The sequence below is a fragment of the Cheilinus undulatus genome, linkage group 7, assembly GCF_018320785.1.
Source record: "Cheilinus undulatus linkage group 7, ASM1832078v1, whole genome shotgun sequence".
In the NCBI taxonomy this organism is placed as follows: Eukaryota; Metazoa; Chordata; class Actinopteri; order Labriformes; family Labridae; genus Cheilinus; species Cheilinus undulatus.
Genome location: NC_054871.1, coordinates 16,895,353 through 16,919,753, shown reverse-complemented (window position 1 = coordinate 16,919,753; position 24,401 = coordinate 16,895,353). Strand labels below are relative to the sequence as shown.

General features: G+C 37.9%; 1 protein-coding gene across 1 annotated transcript; it reads right to left on the bottom strand.

The window, feature by feature from the left end:
- Nucleotides 1–320: 320 nt before the first annotated feature.
- rexo1 (REX1, RNA exonuclease 1 homolog) lies at nt 321–18,218 on the bottom strand. Its single transcript, XM_041792066.1, has 16 exons — nt 17,921–18,218; nt 13,680–15,508; nt 13,473–13,574; nt 12,816–13,026; nt 12,483–12,622; nt 12,203–12,340; nt 10,812–10,935; nt 10,555–10,680; nt 7,653–7,793; nt 7,428–7,541; nt 7,206–7,279; nt 5,239–5,349; nt 4,882–4,997; nt 4,626–4,764; nt 3,865–3,985; nt 321–1,457 (listed from the first exon to the last, which is right to left on the bottom strand). Exons 1-16 carry the CDS (start codon nt 18,099–18,101, stop codon nt 1,369–1,371), a joined length of 3,756 nt encoding a protein of 1,251 aa, XP_041648000.1. The 5' UTR covers nt 18,102–18,218; the 3' UTR covers nt 321–1,368.
- Nucleotides 18,219–24,401: the final 6,183 nt, after the last annotated feature.

Sequence of the window (24,401 nt, the reverse complement as noted above, 5' to 3'; positions counted from 1 at the left end):
TCTGTTTGTTATGTAAGAGAATGCCACAATAAATGCAGGAAAAGACTAGAATAGATGTCAAAAGATGGTTGCAGTGGGTGAGGCTTCATAAGGTAAATAGAAATGAGAAAGTAACACAGAAAAAGAGTGAAGTCATACACCTTTGGGTTTGCTGTTCTTGGCTCAGTGTTCATTGTAACTGTAACAACAGTTAAACAGGAAGTGAAGGGTGGGGGAGTTAGGAGGGTAAAGCTGAGGGATGAAGGTGTCCAAAGAGAGCGTTTGTTTTGGCCTGAAAATCATCTTTAAAAATTCACGTTAACAGGCCTTTATACCGTGTGTGCTTGTTAACATTTCATCACTGTGTCTGCTTCGAGGTTTTTCTAATTTGTAAAAAACAGAGGGAAATTTTCTTTTACTAATACGTTTTAATAGAAAAAGATAAACAACAAAAAAAGAACATATACAAAAAGGAAACTGCTTACTGCGTATTTACAGCACTTGAGTACTTTTTTCAGTCAATTTAACATAAAACTGCACAGGTTAGCTGGTATCCACTAAATGATGATTGTTTGTATTCAACAAATACTACCCTAATTCAACAACACTGAACCTATCTTTGTGTCAAAATGGAGGAATAATACCTGCTATCACAATGATTAATTTTGACGTGTTTCATGCAGGTGGTCAGTGTTTTATCTGAACAACAGTGATATATTCCATCAAGTAAATAGGTAGTAGCAGAGTGTGATCAAGTATTATAGGATTAATAAGGGTTTAGGGGCCGACCAGCAAATTCAATAAGAAATGCACCATAAACAGAGCATCAGTGATGAAAAAAGGAGGTGCAACATGAAAAAAAGTGCATTTACAGAGCAATGTTGGACACACGTAGATATGACTGCACTCTAGTGTACCTAAAAAACAAGTAACGTGTTATTCATTAGGAGTCAATGCTTCTTTACAAAGATGAGGTACTCAAACTCAGGCCCTATAAAATAAGAGCATTTTCTTTAGTGCAATTAAGACTGAAAGAGCCTTCAATTAATATATCAATCAGCAATGTTAGTTGGACAATGCCCTGGTGTTTAAGTCTATAGAAAGGTTTTCTCCTTAAAATGTTTGAGGCCTTAAAAGACTCAAATAAACAGAATACATGTAAAGTAACATTATTATAACAGAAATTCTTTTAAGCAAATGAAAAGCGTGTTTCCTGTTTTATTTGGGCTCCTATTGCTTTGACTGACTGGTTTTTATTTGTTAGGCAGCATCATCCACACTCTGACCTTCACTCTCTGAGATCAGATACACGCCTCCTGCACTTTTTCTCTCTGTGACCAACATGAAGGCAGGAAGCTGAACGGTGGGAAAGTGAAGAGGGGTCGGTTGTCATCTTTTGACCTTTGCATCTTCCTTGATCTTCCAGATCATCAGCTCCATGCAGGCGGAGGCATCCTCGCTCGAGTCGTGGCCTTCAACTGGAATAACACACACAGAGAAAAGTAGTAGTTATTTACCTCGATATGACAGAGTTTTAATACCATTACTTCATTATTAGATAAACAAAGACAACATGGAATCGGATAAAGCTGCAAAAAAGCGGTTGGTTACAGCCATTTTAAAAAGACACATGTAAACAAAGTGCTAAAAAATAAACCTTTTAAAACATGTCAGGTAGCTTTGCCACTCTGTAGTAAGGCCCAGATCAGAGGAGGGCTAAAGTGGTGTTTGTCCTTCAGAAATTTTCCCATCTCCACACAGGATCTCTGGAGCTCAGTCAGAGTGACCATTGGGTTCTTGGTCACCTTTCGTACTAAGGTGCTTCTCCAATCGCTCAGATTGGCCAGGCGTTTAGCTCTTTGAAGAGTCCTGGTTGTGCTATTCTGACCCTTCAGTGAAGCAGATGTTTTTTTGCAGGCTTTCCCTGATTTGTGCCTTCCAACAATCCTGTCTCTGAGCTGTGCAGGCAGTTCCTCTGACCTCATGGCTTGGTTCATGCTCTGATATAAACTGTCAACTGTAATGGCCTTCAATAGAGAGGCGTTTGCCTTTCCAGATCATCTAATCAATTTATTTTCAGGCAGCACTCCAATTGAGGTGTAGAAAAATCTCAGCAAAGATCAAGAGAAATGAGAGGAACCTGAGTAAAATTTCAAGTGTTTCTGCAAAAGGTCTGAATATGTATGTTAATGTGACATTTCATTTTTTTCTTTTTCATATATTTGCAAAACTTCTAAAATTCTGTTTTCACTTTCTCATTATCCTGAATCCACTGTATATGGGGGACCTGCACTACAGACTGCACTAAGCCATCGCCCTGGAAACGTATGTAATTTCTTAAAGCTTGTCAATGGATTTCATAACTGTTACACAGCGGCATGTTTAGATGCAAACATGCAGCAGAGGCTGATGGGAGTGTATTCAGTTTTTAAATAAATTTGTCATGATTGGGCAAATTGCTTCATGTAAGGCTACACCATTGTTAATGAGACTTTACCCTCAGAAGTTCCCTGATCACCCTAATGGTGGAAAAAAGTTAGAGAATCAAAAAAATCAGGGAGCACAGATGGCCTAATAGTTTATGGCGTGTCCCATGTATGTGGGCAACTCGGGTTCGAATCTGGCCAATGGCCCTTTCCCGTATGTCTCTCCCTACTCTCTCGTCCCTTTCCACTGTCCTCCTCTATCAAAAACAAAGGCACAAAAAAGCCAAAATTAATCTTAAAAAAATCAGGAAGAAATGGCATCTAGAGAATATACTTGATTAAAATCTCATTTTAGCACATTCATAACTAAATTTTATTCTCTGTTTTTCGGTCTGAACTCATGCTGCAGACCAACCAACCAGCCAACATGATTACACAACAATCTTTTAAGCTTAAATTTTCTAAGGGACAGTTTATGGTGCTGTTATTGAAAGGAGGATATGACAGAAACATATAGGAGATTCACAGAGAGACTGCAGTCAACAAATGAGCAGTGAGGGAAAAATTAGGCTTCGAAACCTCTGAGGTTTTGCACAGAGGACATGGGTGACATCTGCTGGTGATATGCAGGACATGCAGTCTAATTCATTCATCTGCACTGCATTAATTTAACCAAAATACAAAGATGACAAAATGGGAATATTGTCACATTCTCTGAATCTAACATAATGCACAGTGTACATATTTCTGAATTTAGTATAGTCAAATTAGTGGATCAATTCCTTTACAATTGTCTCCACACTCTTCACTAATATCAACATTTAATCTATAGAATCTTAAATCTACTGGTGTTTAAGTGTTCTTTAATAAACTTTTGCATTTTTGGCTACAGCTTCTTTAAACTATTATAATAAGGTTTTCTCCCTCTTCAACTTTTAGCCCTCTGCAGCCCCTGTGGGCACATTAAAACGCCCCGAAAGACACCGACTTATTTCAAACTGTGCACAAAAACCCAGACAAAGCGATGCTGACTGATCAGTGAGTCAATGTTTGGTTGTTTTTGTTTTCATGGAATTTATCAGGAGTGGGTAACATATGGAGATTATGGGATTATGCTATGGGAGCATAAATGTGCTCAGCATACGGATGAGGGGGTCTGTTTGTGTAACTGGGGCCATGTTGATGTGACAGCGGATTATGTATTTATCTGCGTTAATGGGGATAAAGTGCTTTAAGGCCCTGATCCCGAAAACTAACAGTGCTTTTTCAGGGTTTGGGAACTAAAATGGTGTCTAAATTTATCCATTTTGCTTTTTCAAATCCTACAAATGTCATAATAATTTCCCGGTCAGCATATTTACTTCACTGTCAAGGCATTGTTTAAGTATTATGACAATAACTGCTGCAGATAAACACCTATTAACCCTACAGCTGCTGATAGCTCTGCACATTTTCTCACCATTGTCCTGGATGATGCGTTTGAGGTGGTCGGCCATCAAATTCCTCAAGGCGCGTTTGTAGGGTAAGCCAAGACGGTGAGGAAACACAATGGCCGTGTCTACGACTGAACTGTGGATCAGCTGGAGACAAGGGACAGACATATAAAGGCAGTGCTTGATCAAAGGTTTTTAGTGTATTTCATGGCATATACATAAAATCTGACATTAAATTTAATATTTTTTAATACCATTTTAAGACCCTATTATATCTTCAATTTCTAGCCGGTTATATTAGCAACACAGTTATATTTTGAGATTAGAAGAAGAGAAAAAAAAACCTAATTTGGTACCATAAAGTAACTGACCATGGAAGGGCTGGTCTTCTACTTCAACAGGCTGAAGGATTATTCCGTAATGTATGTCTTGTGTTAAACTTAACATGAAAACAAAGGTGGGTAAACTAGCCTTAACCTCTTTTCACTAACTTTTTCAGATCCTACAGACACCCTGTATTTTAGGCTCACTGATAGAAACTTAATTCTGATTATTGTATAATATCACTGTTAACAGAGCCAGATTTCCCTATCAAATATGTTTATTTTTTCCTGCAAGAGACTGTTGAGAGTAAGTGAGATTCAGTTTTCAGCCATCAAAACTTAAAAAACTGAAAATGTAAGGAAAAACAAAGTCACATAAACTGGACTTAAACATATTAAGGCATTTGTTACATTTCTGCATTATTACTGTTACTATTAATAAATCAATTTTAGGTCCAGTTTACCTTCAGAGCGAGCAGATCGCTCTCCAGACTGTGTCCTATGAGGATGGATTCAGCACTGAACATACTGAGCAGCACGGCCTGGACGTCTCTCAGAGTGATGGTAGCATTCTCTAAGTCTTCTTCTGTCACACCTGAGAACCTGAGAAATAAAGCAGATGCTTATTTTACACCACTATGACCGTTTCAAAGAGGACAAAATGGTAAATTAAATATCCAACTGACCCACCCAGTGTGAAGCAGCAGCAGACAAACTCACCGTGTGTTGTAATCTACCACTTTGCTCTCAGGTTTGACAAATGTGTCGTAGATGACCTTCCTATCAGAGTCAATGACGGTGACCCTCGTCAGCTCCAGACCCTGCTTTGTGTAACACTGATACACAGGAGAGAAAATACACAATCATGTGTCTGTAAATATGAAAGTACCAAACAATTACAGAGTCAAAGAACAAGCATCTAAGGAGCCAAGCATCCTTATTGTGTTCCCACAAAGCGGCCCAGTCCCGTTCAGTCTGGTACAGTACACAACTATTCATGTTTCCACTGGCAAAAGTTAGGAAATTTGTGATTTCAGATAAAAGTTTTTGTAAAGTTCAACTCTCTGACTGACTCACCATCTCACAGTCCAAGGCGAACACGCCTCCATTACCATCAAGTGGGAGCGATTTACTGAATGTTGTGACGTAGCCGTCTAAAGACTCTTTACGCCCGTCCTGAACGTGTTGCTGAGGAAAAATGAAAAAATAAGAAATGTTCAAGGGTTAAGAACACTTAACCTGCTGGTATCGTTCAAATATAATATCCTAATAAGCCTTTTGTGCTTTAAAAAAATACAAGCACCAAAAAACATTAATAAAAAGTTATATGAAAATATTTTTCTAATAATCTTTTTTATTAATTATTATTTTTATTAATTAGAATTTAATCCTGGCCAAAACTACCAAATATTTGAATATTTTGGGGCTTTTAACCCTTTAATTGTACACTAGAAGTCACAGTTCTTTTATTATGAAAAAAGTGCATTTCTGCTAAATAAATATCGGGTGGCTTGGATTTTTTTCAAGCACAGACCTGGATGTGTTAGTTTGACAGCTCCATCTTTAAATATTGCATTAATGCATCATTACTTTTTGTTCAGTGTAAGATGTAAAGTCTGGGTCCCTTATAAGCTATTTAGTGACAAAAATGTCTGCTGTGAAAAATATCAATAAATAAAAAGATAAAAAAGATTTTTTCTCCTCGTATTTTCATTAATTCTCTTCACTGACTCCAGTCCTGACAAAAACAACGAAATATTGGATTATTTGGGGGATTTTAACTCTTTAAATACCAGTGTGACTACAGCAGTGGGGGCTGTTTTTGATGAAAAAAAAAAGTACACAAATTAATACATTTCTAAAAAAACAAATGCCAGGCGGCAGGAGTATTTTTTTTAAGCATGGTCCTAGATGTATCAAAGCTAAGCAGCAAAATTGAATTTGATGCTATATTTGTTTTTTTGGCACTGTCTCCCAAATAAGCCATTTGTTGACAAAAATGTCCCCTTACATAACCTGCTATAAACAATTACAGATAGATATTTTCTTCTTAAAATCGCTCACATTCCTGGTCAGTACTACCAAATATTACATAACCCCTAACGAGGAACATGCTCTTAAAAAACCCTGGCACCTAAAATGTGTGTTGTTTTTTTAGAAAAAAGCTCTTTATTTGTGATTTGATTTTATTTTTTTATAAAAATAAAAATGACTGCTAAAGGGATAAAATCCCCCAAATAATAACGTATTTGGTAGTTTTGGACACAACTGAAGTTGATGAAAAGAATGAATCCAAGAACATGAAGTAAAAAGGATTTTTGATATTATTTCTTAAAGTTTTTGCAGTGCACATTTTTTGAATGGCTTATAAGGGTAGTTAATTTGTACAGAGTAAACCATAGACCCTTTAAAAAAAAAAAAACATCAACATGTATTAATAAAGCATCCTTCCTACAAACACCAGCAGCAACACAGACAAAATTATCACAAAGTAAAAGATGGAAAAATTCACCCTTTCGGACAAAAATGTCCGGTGTGATACAGGAGGATTACAATGTAAAACTGTACTAGGAATGTTTTGTGGTCTTATATTAAAAGTTCATAAACTGTCTTTGGTGTAAAGAAACAAGTAAGCAAAACACTAAATTCAAATATTTCTACTAAAACACATCCCATAAATAAATAAAGATGCATATCCTTAATACCTTTAGCTATGAAGGGAGTTATAATGCAGTTCATTATTAGTCAAGTGTCAAAAACTTTAAAAACCAGTAAACACAGGTGTAAGAAAAACATTAAAGAGTATTACATTCTCTACACGATCACAATTTACAGATCTGGTGTAATAAACCAACTAAAGGCTAGGAGCTTAATTACTGAAAGACTGTGGTACTGTAATCAAATTATCTTCTGAATAATTTTTTGCATTGTCATCGTTAAATGTTCAAATACATGAATCAGAGTATCTAATTCATACATAGAAGTGGTGACAACCCACATTTTTAATGGAAAATTTAACAAAATGGTTTGAAGAAAGATGATACCTTGGCAACTTGGCAGCCAGGAGCGCCCACAGCCGCAGCACAGCAGCTGTAGTTTGTCTCCCAGCCTCCAGCAACTGACGGAGAGGATTGGAAAGACAGGGAAATAAAAGTTAGGAACTATGGTGTAAGAGACAAAGAGGAAGTTAATTTGGCAGAATGACTTCAAGAAAAAATAGACAAAAATTTAAGATGAAGAATTTGAATTGATGCAGAAAAACCAACCTTTATGCCTGCGCAGCCGTCCCCAGTGAAAGCTACATTCTTCTTTGCGAACACAGCTGCCGTTAACGTTGACTCTATATTCCGCTCCACATCGACAGCAAATTTTGTTGAATGCTGGAGACAAATCACAGAGATGAGAGAGTCAAATAACTGTTTGGTAAAAGCAGACCAATAAAAATATGTTTAATATCACAAATCCAGCTGTTGGGTCATGCAGTAACTCACGGTCTGGGGTGTTTTTTTTCTCGGGCTGGTTGTAGATGAGAGCTCTGCCTGCAGCCTCAGGGTTTGGTCTCGGGTATCCATGCTCCTGGAGCTGCTCCTCTGTCATCAGGTATGTCTTCAGCTTCCTATACAGTGTGGTTCCTGCAAGTAAGACAGAGAAACAAGTGAAACACATGCAGACTTCACACACAGAAGTCAAAAAACATACAGTTAGAATGTAAAGAAACAGATGATTAAATGAATAATAAATACATTTTTATGTATGTGGAGAAACATATCCATCTGACAAAACCGTCAACAGGATCTGCTAAGTTTAATTTAACATTTGTATGAAGAGTTAGAAACACACTTCTAAAACAACCATGCCACCTTTCTGTTCTCCCTTATGCATAGTACACATCTGCACAGTCGTGACTAATAATCATTTGCCTGATTATTTTCTCTTTATTTTTTTTAAATAACCAACTAAGTTGCTTGGTTAGTTGATTATGTCAACCATTAAAGCCTCTTAACTATTACATAATAATATTTTGACAGAACTGCTACAAATACCTATTAATTCCATGAACATATTCTTTGTTTTTTGGAGTAATTATTTGGTCAGAAAATTGAAAAAAGGAAAAACTTCCATGACTTGCAATGCTTGTTTAATTAAGAAGAGAAAACACAGGAGAATACTCACACAGGAGAAGCATTTCTATTCAAAAGTCTTTAAAATCCAAAAATCTACATTGAAAAGAAGTTGCTGATATTGTTGGATGTTTAATTATTGAAGGTCTAGTTTTCCCTAAGTTCTGAGATTCATGGATATGATAAAGCACATGAATTATGGTTCTGCTTTTCAGTTCCTAACAGCAGCAAAAATCATTCAAGATCAAACCTCAGTGAGAATTTTGCAGTTTATAGAAGTTATATGTAAGGACTGGCTGTGCAGATGTAGAATAATAGCATTTGTGATGTAGCACATCAACAAAGTTTGAATCATGGTAGACTGCAACACTGGGCTCTGCCCTGACATGAGGAGCAGTCAGCCTGTGGGGAAAAGTACACTGCTAGGGGGGTCTGAAAGCTTGCACCACAAACCTTAAATATAAGCCACACACGAAATGTTTAATGAGTGATTTCCCCATAATAAGGAGATTAGTTTTGTTAATGTAGAAAAGAAACACTTTTCATCTAAAATTACTCTAAAGAGGACCTAATTATGCTTATTTTTGGATTTCTTTGTGTCAGTCTAGAGCATTTAATGAGGAGCTCTGCAGCTCAAAAGTCTCCTCATTTATCATTAGTTGGCATCTATATAAACCCTTCCAGCTTCTGTCTAAGCGCTTTGTTTCAAATGCCATCTTTAAGTGCCTCCTCCAAAATGATGACTTTCCTGATTGGCTGGCTCTCTGGAATCACTCCATTTGTTTATATTGTGAACTTGGAAGGTGAGGGGGAATTTGAAGAAGTAGCTGAGTGGCTGATATTGAACTCAAGATTTGGTCCGCCCAGATGTCAGGCTAAACAAACTCAGAACTAGCTGTTCAGAGAAGTAGGAAAACAAATCCTGGGATAACACAAAAATAGTCATGTGCCTAAATTATAGGCATGTGCATAGGCCACTAAGGATTCATCGTTGGGCCTGATGTACCAGAATCCAGGGCTGGAGAGGAGATGGAGGGCTGCCAGAGTCAAGCTCGACATGAAAACACACGTGTGCCAAAGGGGCTTTTTCACACCTGCTATGAAGTTTTCAGTCACTTGGGACATCCACGGCATGACCAGGGGCTCATGGCAATCTTAGACACCCTCCTGGGTGGTACCCTTGGCCGCATTTACTCGCCACATCCACCCCTTACATCACCCTAAAGGTGTGGACTTTCAGATTTTTTTCAACTGATTATTTTTCCATGCCTCTGGTAATATGCAAAGAAATCCAGAACACAGCCTTGGTTGTGTCAAACCTCCTTCCCGGCCTGGTGCCCTCAGGCCGCTTACTCCCCACATCTTGGCCTTACTGAAGCCTCACTTTTTGACCCAAAAATGCCTAAAACTTAAATACAGTACTGTGTGTCTCATGTTTTGAAACTTTGCTGAGATTTAGTATGGCCAGCCAACACAGTAACATTATATGCACGCAGCCAAATATGGATCAGCAGTATTATAGGTCAACTTAAAGTGATTAGTGATTGAAATAAATTTAAAATGTACAGCAAGTCTAAACTTGCTAATCAACTTTATCAAGTCAGCAATAGGAAAAAGTGGCCTGCTGTTGTTAGGTCAGTAGTTTATTTGCTTATTATGCAACAGCCGACTGAAAGTTTAGCCAGAATTGGAACCAGAATCAATCTAAAGTTTTCATACAGTGCCTTTGTTAAAAAGAGATTTGCCTCTAATCAAAGATAACCTCTAACAGTTGGTGGCTGGGTGTTTGGTGGCCTGATATCAGATGGAACTGTCAGCAAATATCTTTGATGGAGTCTTTTTTCCCAGATCTGATCCCAGTAAAGGAACCCGTATATAACTAAAGGGTATATCAGGTGATTTCTTGCTGCAGTAATAAACCAAATGGTAAACATTTCCCCTCTGACGTCAGGTCATGAGGCTGAAAGTTTCACTGCAAGCAGCACCTGGAGGATGTCACATGAGTGTTTGAACAGTTTCTTTACTGTAAACCGACTCCACACATCACTGAGTCAACTGAAAGTGACGACAGCTGTGTACTTAACACAGAGATACTTTCTGTTTCCTCTTTATTTCTCTCCTTCTTGCAACTTTCTATTTTAAAGGTACAGTCTGTATTTTAATGCTGTCATAATGAGGTCAAGACAGCAAAAACTTTAGAAATACTTCACCAACAGCATCTTGAAAGGACCCTAAACTCTGAAAACATATCATTGCTCAGCACCCCTCTAACCTGTAAGTTTCTCCTCTTGTTGTCTACCCATCCTGTTGACCGTGAAGCTGGTTGTAGCAGCCAGACGACCTCCCAGGACCTCCTCATGGGACTGAGCTTTCCTGTTAGCTGCAGATCCTGGCTCCTCTGCAGAAACACACACAAGTTCCCAATGACATGTACCATAGCCTTCCTGTATTTGACACACATGATCTACTACTTAAGTATTAAATGCTGTGTACAGTGTGTTATTCTGCTCAAGTATAGATGTGACATACTGGTGACAGGTGATGGACCGGCGCTGCTCTTGCTGCGGAGCTTCTTCAGGGTGTTTACAGCTACATTGAGGTAGATGTTCTTACTGCTACTGCGCTCATACACCAGCTTCTCCTCATCCAGGGCCTGAAACAGTCCGATATCTGTCAGTGACAACTTCTTTCAACCATTCTTGTTTCATGTTGATATAAATAGTTCTAAATTAGTATTTTAAGACTGACTAAGCTGTGAGACTAATGTAAATGATAAATAAAAAAACATGCTCTTATCTTCAAGATCCGTTTCAAACATATTCCATGTACATTTTCTCCTTTAAAAAGTGAATTAAAAGGGCAAAATGTCCCTCCTTATACCAACAACATTTAAACCTGTTTGTGTCCATTCATTCTGTTGGATATAGACAAACATCTGTTCAGGCTAATAATATTAATCAATATTTATATGTTGCGCTTCAACTTGAATAGATATGTGTTTATAAATATAAATGCCAATATACTAAGGTACAAAATCAGTATTAACTAATATATTGATTATTGTACATCTAATAGGGGTTATATTTCAGGATAAAAACATATGTACGTAATAATGTTTTTATTTGACTGAAACAAATGTGCTACAGATAATATTAAAAATATATTTTATTTTGGTATATATCTATAAACAAGCTTGAAAATGAAGAAAGTGTGATTAATTAGGTGTGGTTCACATATAACGTTCTGATATGTAAATCACAGTATTGCATTTGACACACTTATGTTGCACTGAGTTGTTTACTTTGTGTAAGATAATTATTATTATTTTTCTCTGTTTTTATAAGTTTGAAATCAGTTTTCAAAACCAGGAAAACTCTTCATTTTCATAGATGTAATGGTCTGTCATGGCAGCTGCCATGGTACGCTTACTGATGCTGGGGAAACACTGGATGATAAATCAAAGATTGCTACATGGCTAAGCATGAACAGCTACTGGAAAGTGCCGATCTGTCCCTTCATTCTATTCATGTTTTGTTCCATTACTTGTGATAGAGCACGACTATTCACAGCCACCGCCTGCGTGCTCAGTCGCCCAAGCACCTCCTGTTATACGCTCCATTCCCTTAACCACAGTAACGGTGTGGCTAGACATTTCCAAGACCAGTACAGACACGATGCTCACCCAGACAGCTCATTTTTTGATTTGAACTGAGGGCTCTGTTCAAAAAGAACTGCATTAAATACGCAGTATTTACTTCATAGTGTGCCATTGTTTTCATTTCATGGACGAATTTCACAAAATAAGAGAGAGGCTATTAAAAGTGGCCCAACTGTGATCACAATAGGCCTGGTACTGAAGATTTTAAAGCATGAAGTGCTAAGAATATGCAGCTCTCTTGAAAACCAGGAGTTAGTCTCACCATCTGGATCGCCTCTTGTTCTGACGGGCAAAATTTGACACATTCATCTATGAAAGTGTTGAGGTAGCGCTGGCGGATGTTGGTGGGAACTTTGGCCCCAAATTCAGTTGGGATAATGGGTCGCTTCATGGAATTACTCTGAAAAAGTCAAAAGACAAATAGACAAGGGTAAATAAAAGATTTCTCTCCAGAAGGACAACTCATCTTATAAATAAATCAATAAGGATAAGCAGACACAAAAGCACAAAAAAAGAATACAATTATGACATATTTTAGGTACCTTAATTGTGGGCGTGTGTGCCATCCTTTTCTGTGTGACGGTGGACGTGGTCTTGGACAAGATGCCAGCAGTGGTTTGGGTCTTGACAGTTTGATGGGACTGGCTCGGGGAAAGCACTCGACTGGCAGCTGGTTTGACATCTGAGGGACATTTTAGGACAGATGGTAAGTATGGCTTCTTCCTTTAAACAGTCAAAAAATCTTTACAAATCAGAGTATTTTATCTAGAAAAAGGGGTTTCATCACTTGAACATATTCAGAATTGACCAGGACAAAGTCATAGACCTCAGTATAATCTAAAACAGAGGCTAAGTCTAAGAGGAGGCACTTGTACTTGTTTTGGGGGATGTCATCTGTGGGTTTGGACGGTGTGCTATCCTCTTCTTCTCTCCAGAGAAGCCAGGGCTGGAGCTCTGTGAAGAAGCTTTGACTGAAGCAGACAGTTGAGCAGCTTGCTCCTGAGCCATCTGCATACGTCGATAACAGACCTCCTGCGCTGTGAGTCTTTTGTATGGCTGAACGACAGGCTTTGAAGGTGCATCAGTCTGATGGAAACAGAAAAACAATAGCTCAAAAAGTTAACATCTTGCACCTAAAATACAAAGCATGGCACTGAAAAGATAAAATCAACCAGAGCCCTTAACTAAGTCTTCATATTAAACTTCTAACATCATTTTAGCACAGAAAGCGAAAACTGAACACAGTCATGTGCTCACAGGGAGTTATCGAAAACTGTTAAGATTGTAGAGTGGAAGAGTGATTAACTTTAATAAGTCACAATAAAATTGCTCTTTAACCAAGGAGAACCTTTATTTCATTATATTTTACTAGTTACTATATTGTGTGAGCAGTTGTGCCGGCATGGTCACAGTATTTGCTTTCTTTTAATCTCTATGTACATTTGCATGTTTAGAAAGTATAATGGGTGGTCACCCCACTGCCTTCTGACCACACTATGGGATATAGAGAGACAAACATTTCCCAAACTTACATTTCCTTTGGCAACAAAATGGGATACTCTCTTCTTTTGACCAGGAAAGAGAGTGGTTAAAGTGCTCTCTGTGCTTTTCTCCTCCTCTGTCTCTCGTGGGGGCTGGGGGGGGCAACATGACATGTTTATTTTATCTACCATTTGAATAATATGAATATAAAATGACAGAGAAGATGGAAAATTATTATGAGATAGCAACACTGATACCTGTTTAGCTTGCCTTCCCTTGTCCTCCTTCTTAACGTCATTGGACTCATTGAAAATCCGTAAACATTCCTCCATAGGATCGGAGTCAAAGTCCAGGTCATCTTGGAAACTAGAGAAGTCAATTCCAACACTGTCAACTCTGTCTTTGCCTGCCCTGATCTCCACAACATCACCTCCCTCGTCATCAGAGGAAGACGGAGTCAGTTCTGATGCTTTCCTTTTGTTCAGACGTCCTCTTTTCAAAGCATCGGCAGATTTTCTTACCAGTCTTTCTTCCTCTTCATCATCCGTCTCATCAATAACTATCAGCTCAACCTCATCTGGACTCTCGTCTCCAAACAGATCAGCGTGACTGAGACTCAGACTTCTCTTTTTACACTCCAGTCTTTTCCCATTTGAGGAGCTGATATTATGCTTCTCCTTTTCTTTGATGTTTGCAGAACTCCCTTTACTATGGCTACTACTGCTAGAACTGCTTTTGCTAGTTTTCTTTCCATCCTTTTCTCTTTTATTGCTATCAAGTTTACCATTTTTGTGTTGGTGCTCCTTATACTTACTGTGTTCCTTGTCTTTGTCTGAAAGCTTGGGTTTCTTGCTTTCCTTTGCACGATTTTCTGTGTCTTTATCCCGTTTTCTAGAGTCTGTTTTAACTTTCTCTACAACTTTTGTCTTCCCATCACTTCTTTTTTCTTGTCTGCCTTCCCTCTGAGTTTTATCTGAGGTTTTAGCCTTAACTGTGTTTTTCCTATCATCTCTTTTTTCATGACTCTTGTTCTCCTTCTTTGCAGAGTCCTGGATTGAGCTCTTTGTTGACCCTTTGTCTTTACTGCTGCTGCTAACACTCTTACTACCACTTTTTTTGTTTACTTCCTTTTCAGCTTTATACGCTTTCTCTGATTTGCCACTTTTCCCGTGACTACTTTGACTTTCCACTTTCTTTTTCTCTGTGCTGTCCTTATGCTTCACACTTTCTTGGACATCTGAGTCCCCTGCTGAGTCTTCTTTATTCCTCTGTGTCAGTGCATTAGGCGTACTTTCAGTTCTTTCTTTCTTCTCTATATCCCAAAGAGACCCACTGTTGTTGCCCTTTCTCTGCTGAACATTACTAAGCGAGGTGGGTCGATACTCCGTCCCTGAGCTTTCCTCATCGGAGTCAGAGAAAGTGTATTTTTTAGAGTCTACACCCTGCAGCCGTGGCTTTTTCACAGCTATGACGTACTCCTCATCAGGCATGTTTGATCCTTGAAGTTTATGTGGCTTAGTAACTTTCGTACCCTCTTCCCGCTTACTTTTCACAGCAATTCCGGCCGTGTAGTTGGAAAGAGGGTCGTACTCCATATCTGTACTCGGTCTAGAATTGTCCACTGTGTATTTACACTTGGAGGAGGATGTGCTGTTTGAGTACTTTGGACTGGGAGGAGGAGAAGGGTTTTGGTATGTGTTTATCCCAGATGGAGCCTTTTTTACTGAAGTGGGGACATATTCCATTGAGTTACTGTGGTTCCCCTGCTTGTCTGAATCTAAGGTATATTTGCTGCAGCCTGGGGTGGGATTATAACCTCCTGACGTCATCTGATAACTCCCAGGGTCGTAGGCCATGTGTGAAGGTGGTGCTTTACTTTGAACAGCATCAGATGAAGACATGCTGGAGCTTTCACTGGGGTCGTATGGTTCATCCCCAATCCGAGAGAGCTTCCTCTTTTCTCTCTCCACCTCGCTGCGGACCTCCTCGATGGCCTTATTGACCATCTCCAGAGCACCGCTGAGGTCCCCATTCTGCTGATCCTGGGGCTTTACAACCTCTGGGTTGAAAGGATCATAACCTTGGTCTGCGAGGGAGAAAGACAACCAGACTTAGTAAAAATGACTCATAAATAAGTAGTTCACATCAGGGTAGGATAATACTGCAGACATGCTAATTTGCCATCTTCCAGACTCGTGATAAAATAGTGAATAACCTCTGCCCCAATACTTTTTTAAAATCAGCACGCTAAACATATTTCTCTGACAAATATGACTCACTACATTATTACTTGCATGAAGTGAAATTAATAAGCCAAAGAAGAAGCCAACAAAACAGAAAAAAAGTTTGGAGGTGATGCATAATAACAGCTGAAACTGACACAAAGAAGTTGTGACAAAGTAGATAAATCTTGCATATTTTATGATCATCAGTAAATCAGAAAACAAAAAAGAAATCATTGAATAATGAACTTGCAACACATAATAAATCACAGATCAATGTATAGTCACATTATTATTATTATGGGCAGTTTAGCATATTTTATCCAAGCTTCCATGGTGTTCCTATCCCAAGCATCCCCAACTGTTTTCTAAAGATTTCTGCCAAGGGATGCACATGCTGTTAGCCACACCACCAAACTTATTACAACTACAACATATACAGAAGTACTTCTGTAACAGGGACAATATACATTTTTTGCATCCATTTAACTTCATTCATGATCACTGAATGTCTCCATTTAGTGTCAATAATGTTCTTTCCTAAGTATCAACATGATTCCATGCGGTACTTTAAAGGAGTTTCAACTCTTAAAATAAATAAAAACCATCACAAGATATACTTCAAATGATGCTGTGAGCTTGATTAAGTACAAGGGAATACATACACAAAAACCCCAGAACACTGCCTCTGATGTTTATGTGCAATATCACAGGCAAGGATTTTATTTGAAGTTGTTGTTTAAAGAGCCATTCTTATGAGATGTTAGTTAGTCTACAAGTTAAAAAAAAAGTCTAGTAGGTTGGGTAGAGTACTCATTTTAAGGGGTTATGCAGGGATTTACGATATTGGCATCTGTATCAACAGATATGAAAATTTCTGCCAATATTTACCACTGATATTTAGGCTATAAAAATCTGCCTATATGAGCTGTAAATATTGGCTTTATGTGAAAATAGGTTTGTGGAATTTTATTCTGGACCGACAGACCTATGTCTAAAGTATTTTTTCTTGATTCAACATCCTTCCTTACACTTTAAACTGAGTTTAATGGACTGAAATTTGTTAATTTGCTCATCATCAAACTTTAAATTTTGTGTTTTAAGAACCAAAATGTGTTACTCGGTTCATCCTAAAACTTTAAATCCTGTGTTTTATGGAATGAAGTTTTAGGTTTGAACTATGTTTAATATTGTCAAAAATTAATTTGTTAGTATAAGCCTAAGGAATATTGGCAAAAATCCAATATCGTGCATTCCAAGTTAAATTGTGAGGGGAAAAAGTACTTGGCACTGCACAGTCTAACAGCTCAGCTCCTGCTTTACTGCGTTTTAAGCTTATAAAATAATATTAGTATTATCTTTGCTCTGTTATTCTTTAACGCTCTTAATGTTAAAGAATACAGAGCCTTGCATTTGGCTCTGTAAAGCACTTTGAATCATTATAGATGGTGCTCTATAAATACTTACAACTAAAATGTTTTTTAAAAAATTGTCATACACTGATACTGTTTGATACCTTGTGTTTTAAAACCTTACATTAAGAAGCAATAATAACCAAAGTAGCAACGCTTTAAAATAAATACAGACGTCCACTGTTTTTTTAACATAAAGCTGCTGCACAAGAAAAAGAGAGAGCACAGTCTTAATTGCCAAAATACATTGGCAACAGTTCTTTACCAAAACGCTGCCAAAGTTTTCTGTGCAATTTATACAGCTTGCATGAGTTTGGTGATTAAAATATGAAAATAATAACATTGGGTGCTTGCTTATCACTCCTATTTTGGTTATTGTGGTATCACGACATGTATCAATGGTATTTGATTATTACTAGTTTGGTACAGAAGTTTAAAAATCAGGTGCCTGACAGCTAAAGCAGACACTTTAGTTTAAAGCTACAAGTGGAATGACTGTATTTCATGCTAATAATGCAAACTATCATTCCCTGATTCATTTCCTTATTAAATACACACATTTTGACTATTCTTTGACTCGTTTTGTTTGTTCTTTGCTACTCTTTATTGTACTTAGCAAATCACAATACTTTCGCCTTCACAGTTTCCCTCTTTGGTCTACATACCTCCTGAATGATGAGACAGAACCTTCAACGTGTATAAATGTAAATAACTGCAGTGTTGCTAACAACAGAAGATATTAAATTAGCAATTTTACTAGTTTCGTTAGCTCAGTTAAACTCTTAAGTCCATCCCGTATATGACTACCGACTCCGTAACCGAGGATATATACGCACTTATTGATATTTCATTAAAACTCAGGACCTTTGTGTGCAGTATGCTGCTTCTTAATATCTGCTGGTGCTCCGTATGACGACCGTCTCTGCTGGCTGTGCCTGAAGTGACAGTACGGTCTATTGCACCCATTTTTGCTGCCTTTTCCCTCGCTGTACTCCGCATAAAACGGACAGTCAATCCCTCGGAAGAAGCCGGTGGACCTTAACATTATCTCCAGAAGTTCCTCTCATGCCCGCACGAACACACTTGGTCGTTTTACTACGTAGTTTCTGCCGTGGAGCAAAAGCTTGAAGGAGCGTCAGAACAATAACAACGTTCCTACGGCGCCATATTGAATTGGGACGGGGAATGAAGTCTCGCGTGAATTCACACGTGTCGCGCTCCCTGACGTCACAGGCAAACTGTGAACTCTTCACGATTTACCGTTTTTATAATTTAATCGTTGAACTCAACTCACAGTAACCGAGAAAAAAATCCTCAACTTTTGTTTATATCACGTTTATGCTTATAAAATACCTTGAATTAAGTCACCCGAAAAACTAGGGGGAGTTAATATGCTTTTAACTTTATTCGTTTCTATCCCTTTTTTTCTACTAACCGTTAGCTATACAACCGTTAGCTTCTACAGCAGAGGCCTAATATTTGTTTGTAGAGGCCATTGGTGCTTAAAGTTGAAGACACTTGGTGAGCTCATCATTTAATTAAGAGCTTCGGAATTATGTTTGGCAGACACAAATAAAAAAAATACAAAAGTGTTTAATCTTTTTATTTCACAGGAATCCAAAGAGGAGTAGTCTTGGCGTCCACGGGTCAAATGGCCTGGACAGAAAAGCAAGTTTAGCAGGTACATAAATTCATCCTTGATCTTGATTTATAGCACCTAGTCAGGTTATCTTAAAACACTTTACGGAAAGATCAGGTCTAGGCAGTGCTCTGTATCATAAACAGTGACCCATTGTTGAGCAAACACCTGTGAAAGGGTCAGGGGACTGAAGTATAATCCGTTTTACTGTCAAACCCGACAGGGAACAAATTAGTTTAAGAGTCAGAAACCTTAAACAGAGCCGTACTCCTGCTGAAGAGCCATCTGTCGCGACTGTGATGAGCTATATATGCAGTATTGTCCAACATGGTCTATATCTAAAAAGAGTTGCTGGAAATTACAACTGCACCACCCATGTCTTCAGTCACCACCCTTAAGAGGTTGTTGTTAAAATGAAAGGACTATGTCAAACAAACCTATTAGGAGTTGTGAACTCTGGATCCCTGGAACACATCCATGCAGGAAGGTTGCGAAACCACACATAAGCAATATTAAAGTTTAAACTGGAATACATATGCACGCCATTTTGGTTCCGTAAATACTTTAGCCAAAGGCTTCTCTTGTCCCAACATATACAAATCACTGACAGGTATTGCATTCTATGTATACACATGCTTCCCTGAAATGCGTCATACCTACCTGAAGCACCCGTCTCAAACTTCGTGATTGCACGTGCCAAGGCTATTTGAAACCACAGGTAGGACACGTGATCCAATTAGCTCAAGGCCTAATTATTATGACTCACAGCTGGTGTGTTGCGCCAGGGGGTGAATGGTGTCATAAAGCTGGCACTATTCCAGCCTGAGATCCGTTGTTTTAAACAGAACAACTCGCTTAGCTTTTTTAAAAACAAAGATAGAGCACTAGAGGGTATGCAAAAATATAGCTGTTGTATTGTTCATTAACAAGAAAAATCTAAGCCTGTGCCACTGGATTATAATTATCATATGTTGTCTTGGATTATCTTTTGAGTTTAACCCCTTTTTAATGAATTTGAATCTATATAAATCTGTAATACCCTTTACATATTCTTTTCTGTATTTTTTATTAATCATTTAGAAAATTCCTGGTTTTCCTGCAGAAGTTTGGCTGTATTTGCAGGGTTAATTTATGGATTTAATTTAGGCTAAAAGTTTTAAAATGTGCTGATCTGATAGTACAGTTCCATTTGTATGATTGCTTCAAAGCAGGGGTCATCATCTATATTTGTACAAGGGCCAGTTTATCTCTATGGAGACACTGTGTGTCTGGGGTGGGGTGGGGGACTGTAAATAAACTAAATCAAATAAACATTTTTCCATCTAACTAACGTACTGTTTTGAAATACTTTTATTTTCTTTGAAATGTATCTTATTTTTAGCCTTTAAAAGTGAGCTTAGTCCCACAAAGGGGAGACTGAGATATTGAATCCAAATATTTCTGGGGCTGCTACGTACTGTATCAGTGGGTTTGATGTACATATACCTGGTTTGAATATCCTGATTGGTGAAAAAATCAAAAGGAAACAGGTCTTTTTTTTCTTAGGCAGTGAATAATATTTTTTAAAGTACCAGAACTATTAGGTTGATGTAGAAAACTGCAGCTTTAATGAAGAATGGACTGATGAATATGTGTCTGTCATGCATCTTATTCATTTACTAATGGTGGCTGATAGGTGGATTTTTTTTTTAAACTGATCAGTCAGTAAGCCAACCTTTTAAAAAAAATGTTTCAATCTCAGTTATTTTTGGGGTTAACTGAGTAAAGGGATAAGAAAAGCAAAGAGAGAAAAGATACCCTGAATACAACAATGTATATTTTCCTCAGAACATTTTCTGAATATAATTAATCTTCTGGGGGCCAGATGTGGCCCCTGGGTCTCTAATTGATGATCAGTGCTATAAAGACACATGTTTAAAATTGAAAATAGTTAGATGTCTGTTATGTGTTCCGGTGCTGGTTCACGGAGAAACTCATGGCTTTTTGTTTGTTTTTCTTTGGCATGATGTCAGTTATTGATATTGGCATGTAAGGGGAGTCAGGTAACTGGTGACATTTTGATAAATATTTACCCAGATGGAAAGCAGATTGTGAAGCAGTAAAAGTATAACATCATTTGTCTAGAAGTGGTCACAGAGGGGCATTTAATGCTAAAATAGTGCAGTCAGGAGAGACAAGTTGACAGTATTTTATTTTACAAGGTTGAAAATGTTTGGAAATATGAAATGTCTTTGGCGAATAGACTCCATCGTGATGTCTGTATATATTTGAAGGGGTAGTGAGGCAGCAGGATAGGATACCCCTCTCAAGATGAGGGATGGACTTCTGAGGGGCAGACTTTTGAAGAGCTTGACACTGATGAGATCACTCTGTGGTGGCGATTAAGGAATACAGAGTGGCATGGAGGAGCTGGACCTGAAAACTGGTGAGATGTAATGGAGGTGGCTAAGGTGGAGGAGGGTTGCAGTGGTCACACTGAAACAACAGACAGCAGACGAGAGGAGAACAGATTCTAAAATATCACAGCAGCAAGATGATTGGATCGAGAGAAGGTATGTTAGACTGGGATTGGCTCAGAACTTAAGTGAGTACACTGCGTTCTACATTATTATGCAAATAACATTTTTCTCTTATTTTCCTAAATATTAATGCAAATGAAAGTCAGAATATTTTTCAATTTATCAGCAGTTAGAGCATATTTCAAATTTTTTTAACAAACTTCATAATGATAACCATTATTTAAAAAAAAAAAAAAAACTCAAAATGCACTGTTCCACATGAAGCACAACAGAGTTTTAAAAGATTTTATAGGTTGTAAAGAACTGAAAATGGTCATTCGTTGAATTTGCAGCATTAGGAGGTTATATTTACTGAAATCAAAATCTATTTCAATCAAAAGCATCTTAACAGGCCAAGTTACATGTTGACATAGGAGCCCTTCTTTGATATCACCTTCACAATTCATGCATCCATTGAACTTGAAAGTTTTTGGAGAGTTTCTGCTTGAATTTCTTTGCAGGATGTCAGAATAGCCTCCCAGAGCTGCTGTTTTGATGTGAAGTGCGCCCCATTCTCATGGATGTTTTTCTTGAAGATGCTCCAAAGGTTCTCAGTAAGGTTGAGGTCAGGGGAGGATGAGGCCACACCATGAGTTTCTCTCCTTTTATGCCCATAGCAGCCAACGACACAGAGGTATTCTTTGCAGCATGAGATGGTGCATTGTCATGCATAAAGAAAATTTTGCTACAGAAGGTGCTGTTCTTCTTTTTGTACCATGGAAGAAAGTGGTCAGTCACTTTTTGTAGCATGGAAGAAACTTTGCCGAGATCATTTTCACACCTTCGGGGACCCTAAAGGGGCCTACCAGCTCTCTCCTCATGAATCCGGCCCAGAACATGACTCCGCCACATCCTTGCTGACGTCACAGCCTTGTTGGGACATGGTGGCCATCCACCAACCATCCACTGCTCCTCCATCTGTACCATCCAGGGTTGCAGGGCACTCATCAGTCAACAAGACTGTTTGAAAATGAGTCTTCATGTATTTTCGGGCCCACTGCAACTGTTTCTGCTTGTGAGCATTGGTTAGGAGTGGCTGAATAGTATGTTTATGCACGACCACAAGCCTCTGGAGGATCCTACACCTTGAGGTTGGTGGGACTCCAGACGCATCAGCAGCTTCAAATACCTGTTTGCTGCTCTGTAAAGGCATTTTAGCAGCTGCTCTCTTAATCCGATGAATTTGACCATCAGAAACCTTCCTCATTATGCCTTTATCTGCATGAACCTGTCTGTGCTCTGAATCAGCCACAAATTTCTTCACAGTACGATGATCACGCTTAATTTTTCATGAAATGTCTAATGTTTTCATTCCTTGTCCAAGGCATTACAGAGAGCGGAGAGATCCTTTTTCTTTCCCATATTGCTTGAAACTTGTGGCCTGCTTAATAATGTGGAACAGTGCATTATCAGGTTTTTATTAAAAAAAAAAAAAAAATTGTTATCGTTATGAAATTTGTTCAAACCATTTGAATTATGCTCTAACAGCTGATGACATGAAAAATATTCTGTCATTTGCATTAATATTTAGGAAAATGAGAGAAAAATGTTGCAGTGTAGACACCCATACCAGCTGATTACCAGAGGGGGAAAGGGAGACATCTGAATGAATGAATGAATGAATGAAAGGATGAATGGAAATTAAAGTCTTCCTGCCTTAACTTACGCTAAGCTTCATGACAAAAAATACATTTGGGTAAATGCTATTCTTTTAAAGTTTTCTTGAGTTAGGTTTGATTATTTGTGATTACATCCTATTTCTTGGGGTCAGGTATCTTAGGTTCAGTTCCTGGATAAGCCACCAAAATGCTACATTCCTTAATGACAGGGGGATGTGGACACTAACAAAGAAAGAAGAGTGAGGAAAAAGAGATCAAGAACCTCCAGAATATAATTGTGGGGATTATTATTCAAACTAATATAGATGCAAGTAGCCTAACAACTAAAACTATCTTCTTTATTTGAGTAAAAAAGGAAACTTAAAGTAAGGAAAAACAGACGCTTATCTTTCTAAGTCTAAACTTTCTGACAAACCAAATTACAATTCTTCCACTGAGGAGAACAACACAGGTCTGGAGTCTGCTCCTACACCCACTATCATCAAATGAGACGCTGCACACTGACTTGGATCACTGACTTCTATCAGCTTTGGTAGAGAGGTGGAGCATCTGCTGAGAGCAGAGCAAAGGAGAGGAAGAGAGCAAGAGGGAAAGAGTTTCAATATGATGCATTGACAATATTGTTGCTACATTCATACCAATAGAGTTATCTGAATTAAAAGAGAAGTAAAAAGAGAAAACAGGATTACAAAATCAGACACACAGACAACAATGGCAAACAAACAACATTTTCTTCTTTCATCAGGATGTGTTTTTTTTTGTTTGCATTGAGCTGAAAGAATCATTAACATAATATACTATCTTTAGAATTAGAGAATGCTTAGTTGGTATAAATCCTGATACCAAACACCTTTATCCTAGTTAAAGGCTTCGTCTCTTAAGTGCAGAAAAAAACCCTTTTACCCAATTCATATTTGAGAATTTGATCTCATGACTTTAAATCTCATGATCAGCGGCTCACAGAAGGAGGGTTTATTCCTCTCATACTTTCTTACAGTAAATGAAGTGAAGCAAAAAAATAAATCAAAAATGCATTTCTAGCAATAAGTTTGACATATATTAAATTAAATCTTTATGAAGAAAAGTTTGCTATAACCAGTAAATAAGTTGTACACAACAAGAAATACTTAAGATTATATCATGTTTGTACTGTATGATGCATTTTACTGCTATGATTGCATCATTTTTCTATCATTATTTCCAGCAGTTCTATCATATGAGAATCCTTTTTTATCTAAAAGCTTTCTTTGCAAATGTTCTTAACTGTAAATGTATTTCTTCTATAGTTATGTTTACTCAATTTGCAGAGGGAATGCAGTCAACAGAAACAATTACCCTTTCAGTTCATCATTGTTAATTAAAAAAAAACAGGAACTGAGAGACATTTTTTCACAGGGAATACGGGGTTTTATTGGTCAGACTCACCACAAAATGAACAATGCAAGGTGTATTTACTTCAGTACAGTCCTTGGGTAAGGCATACACATATAAGAGCTCCAGTAGGGGGAGACAAACACCTGCAAGGATTC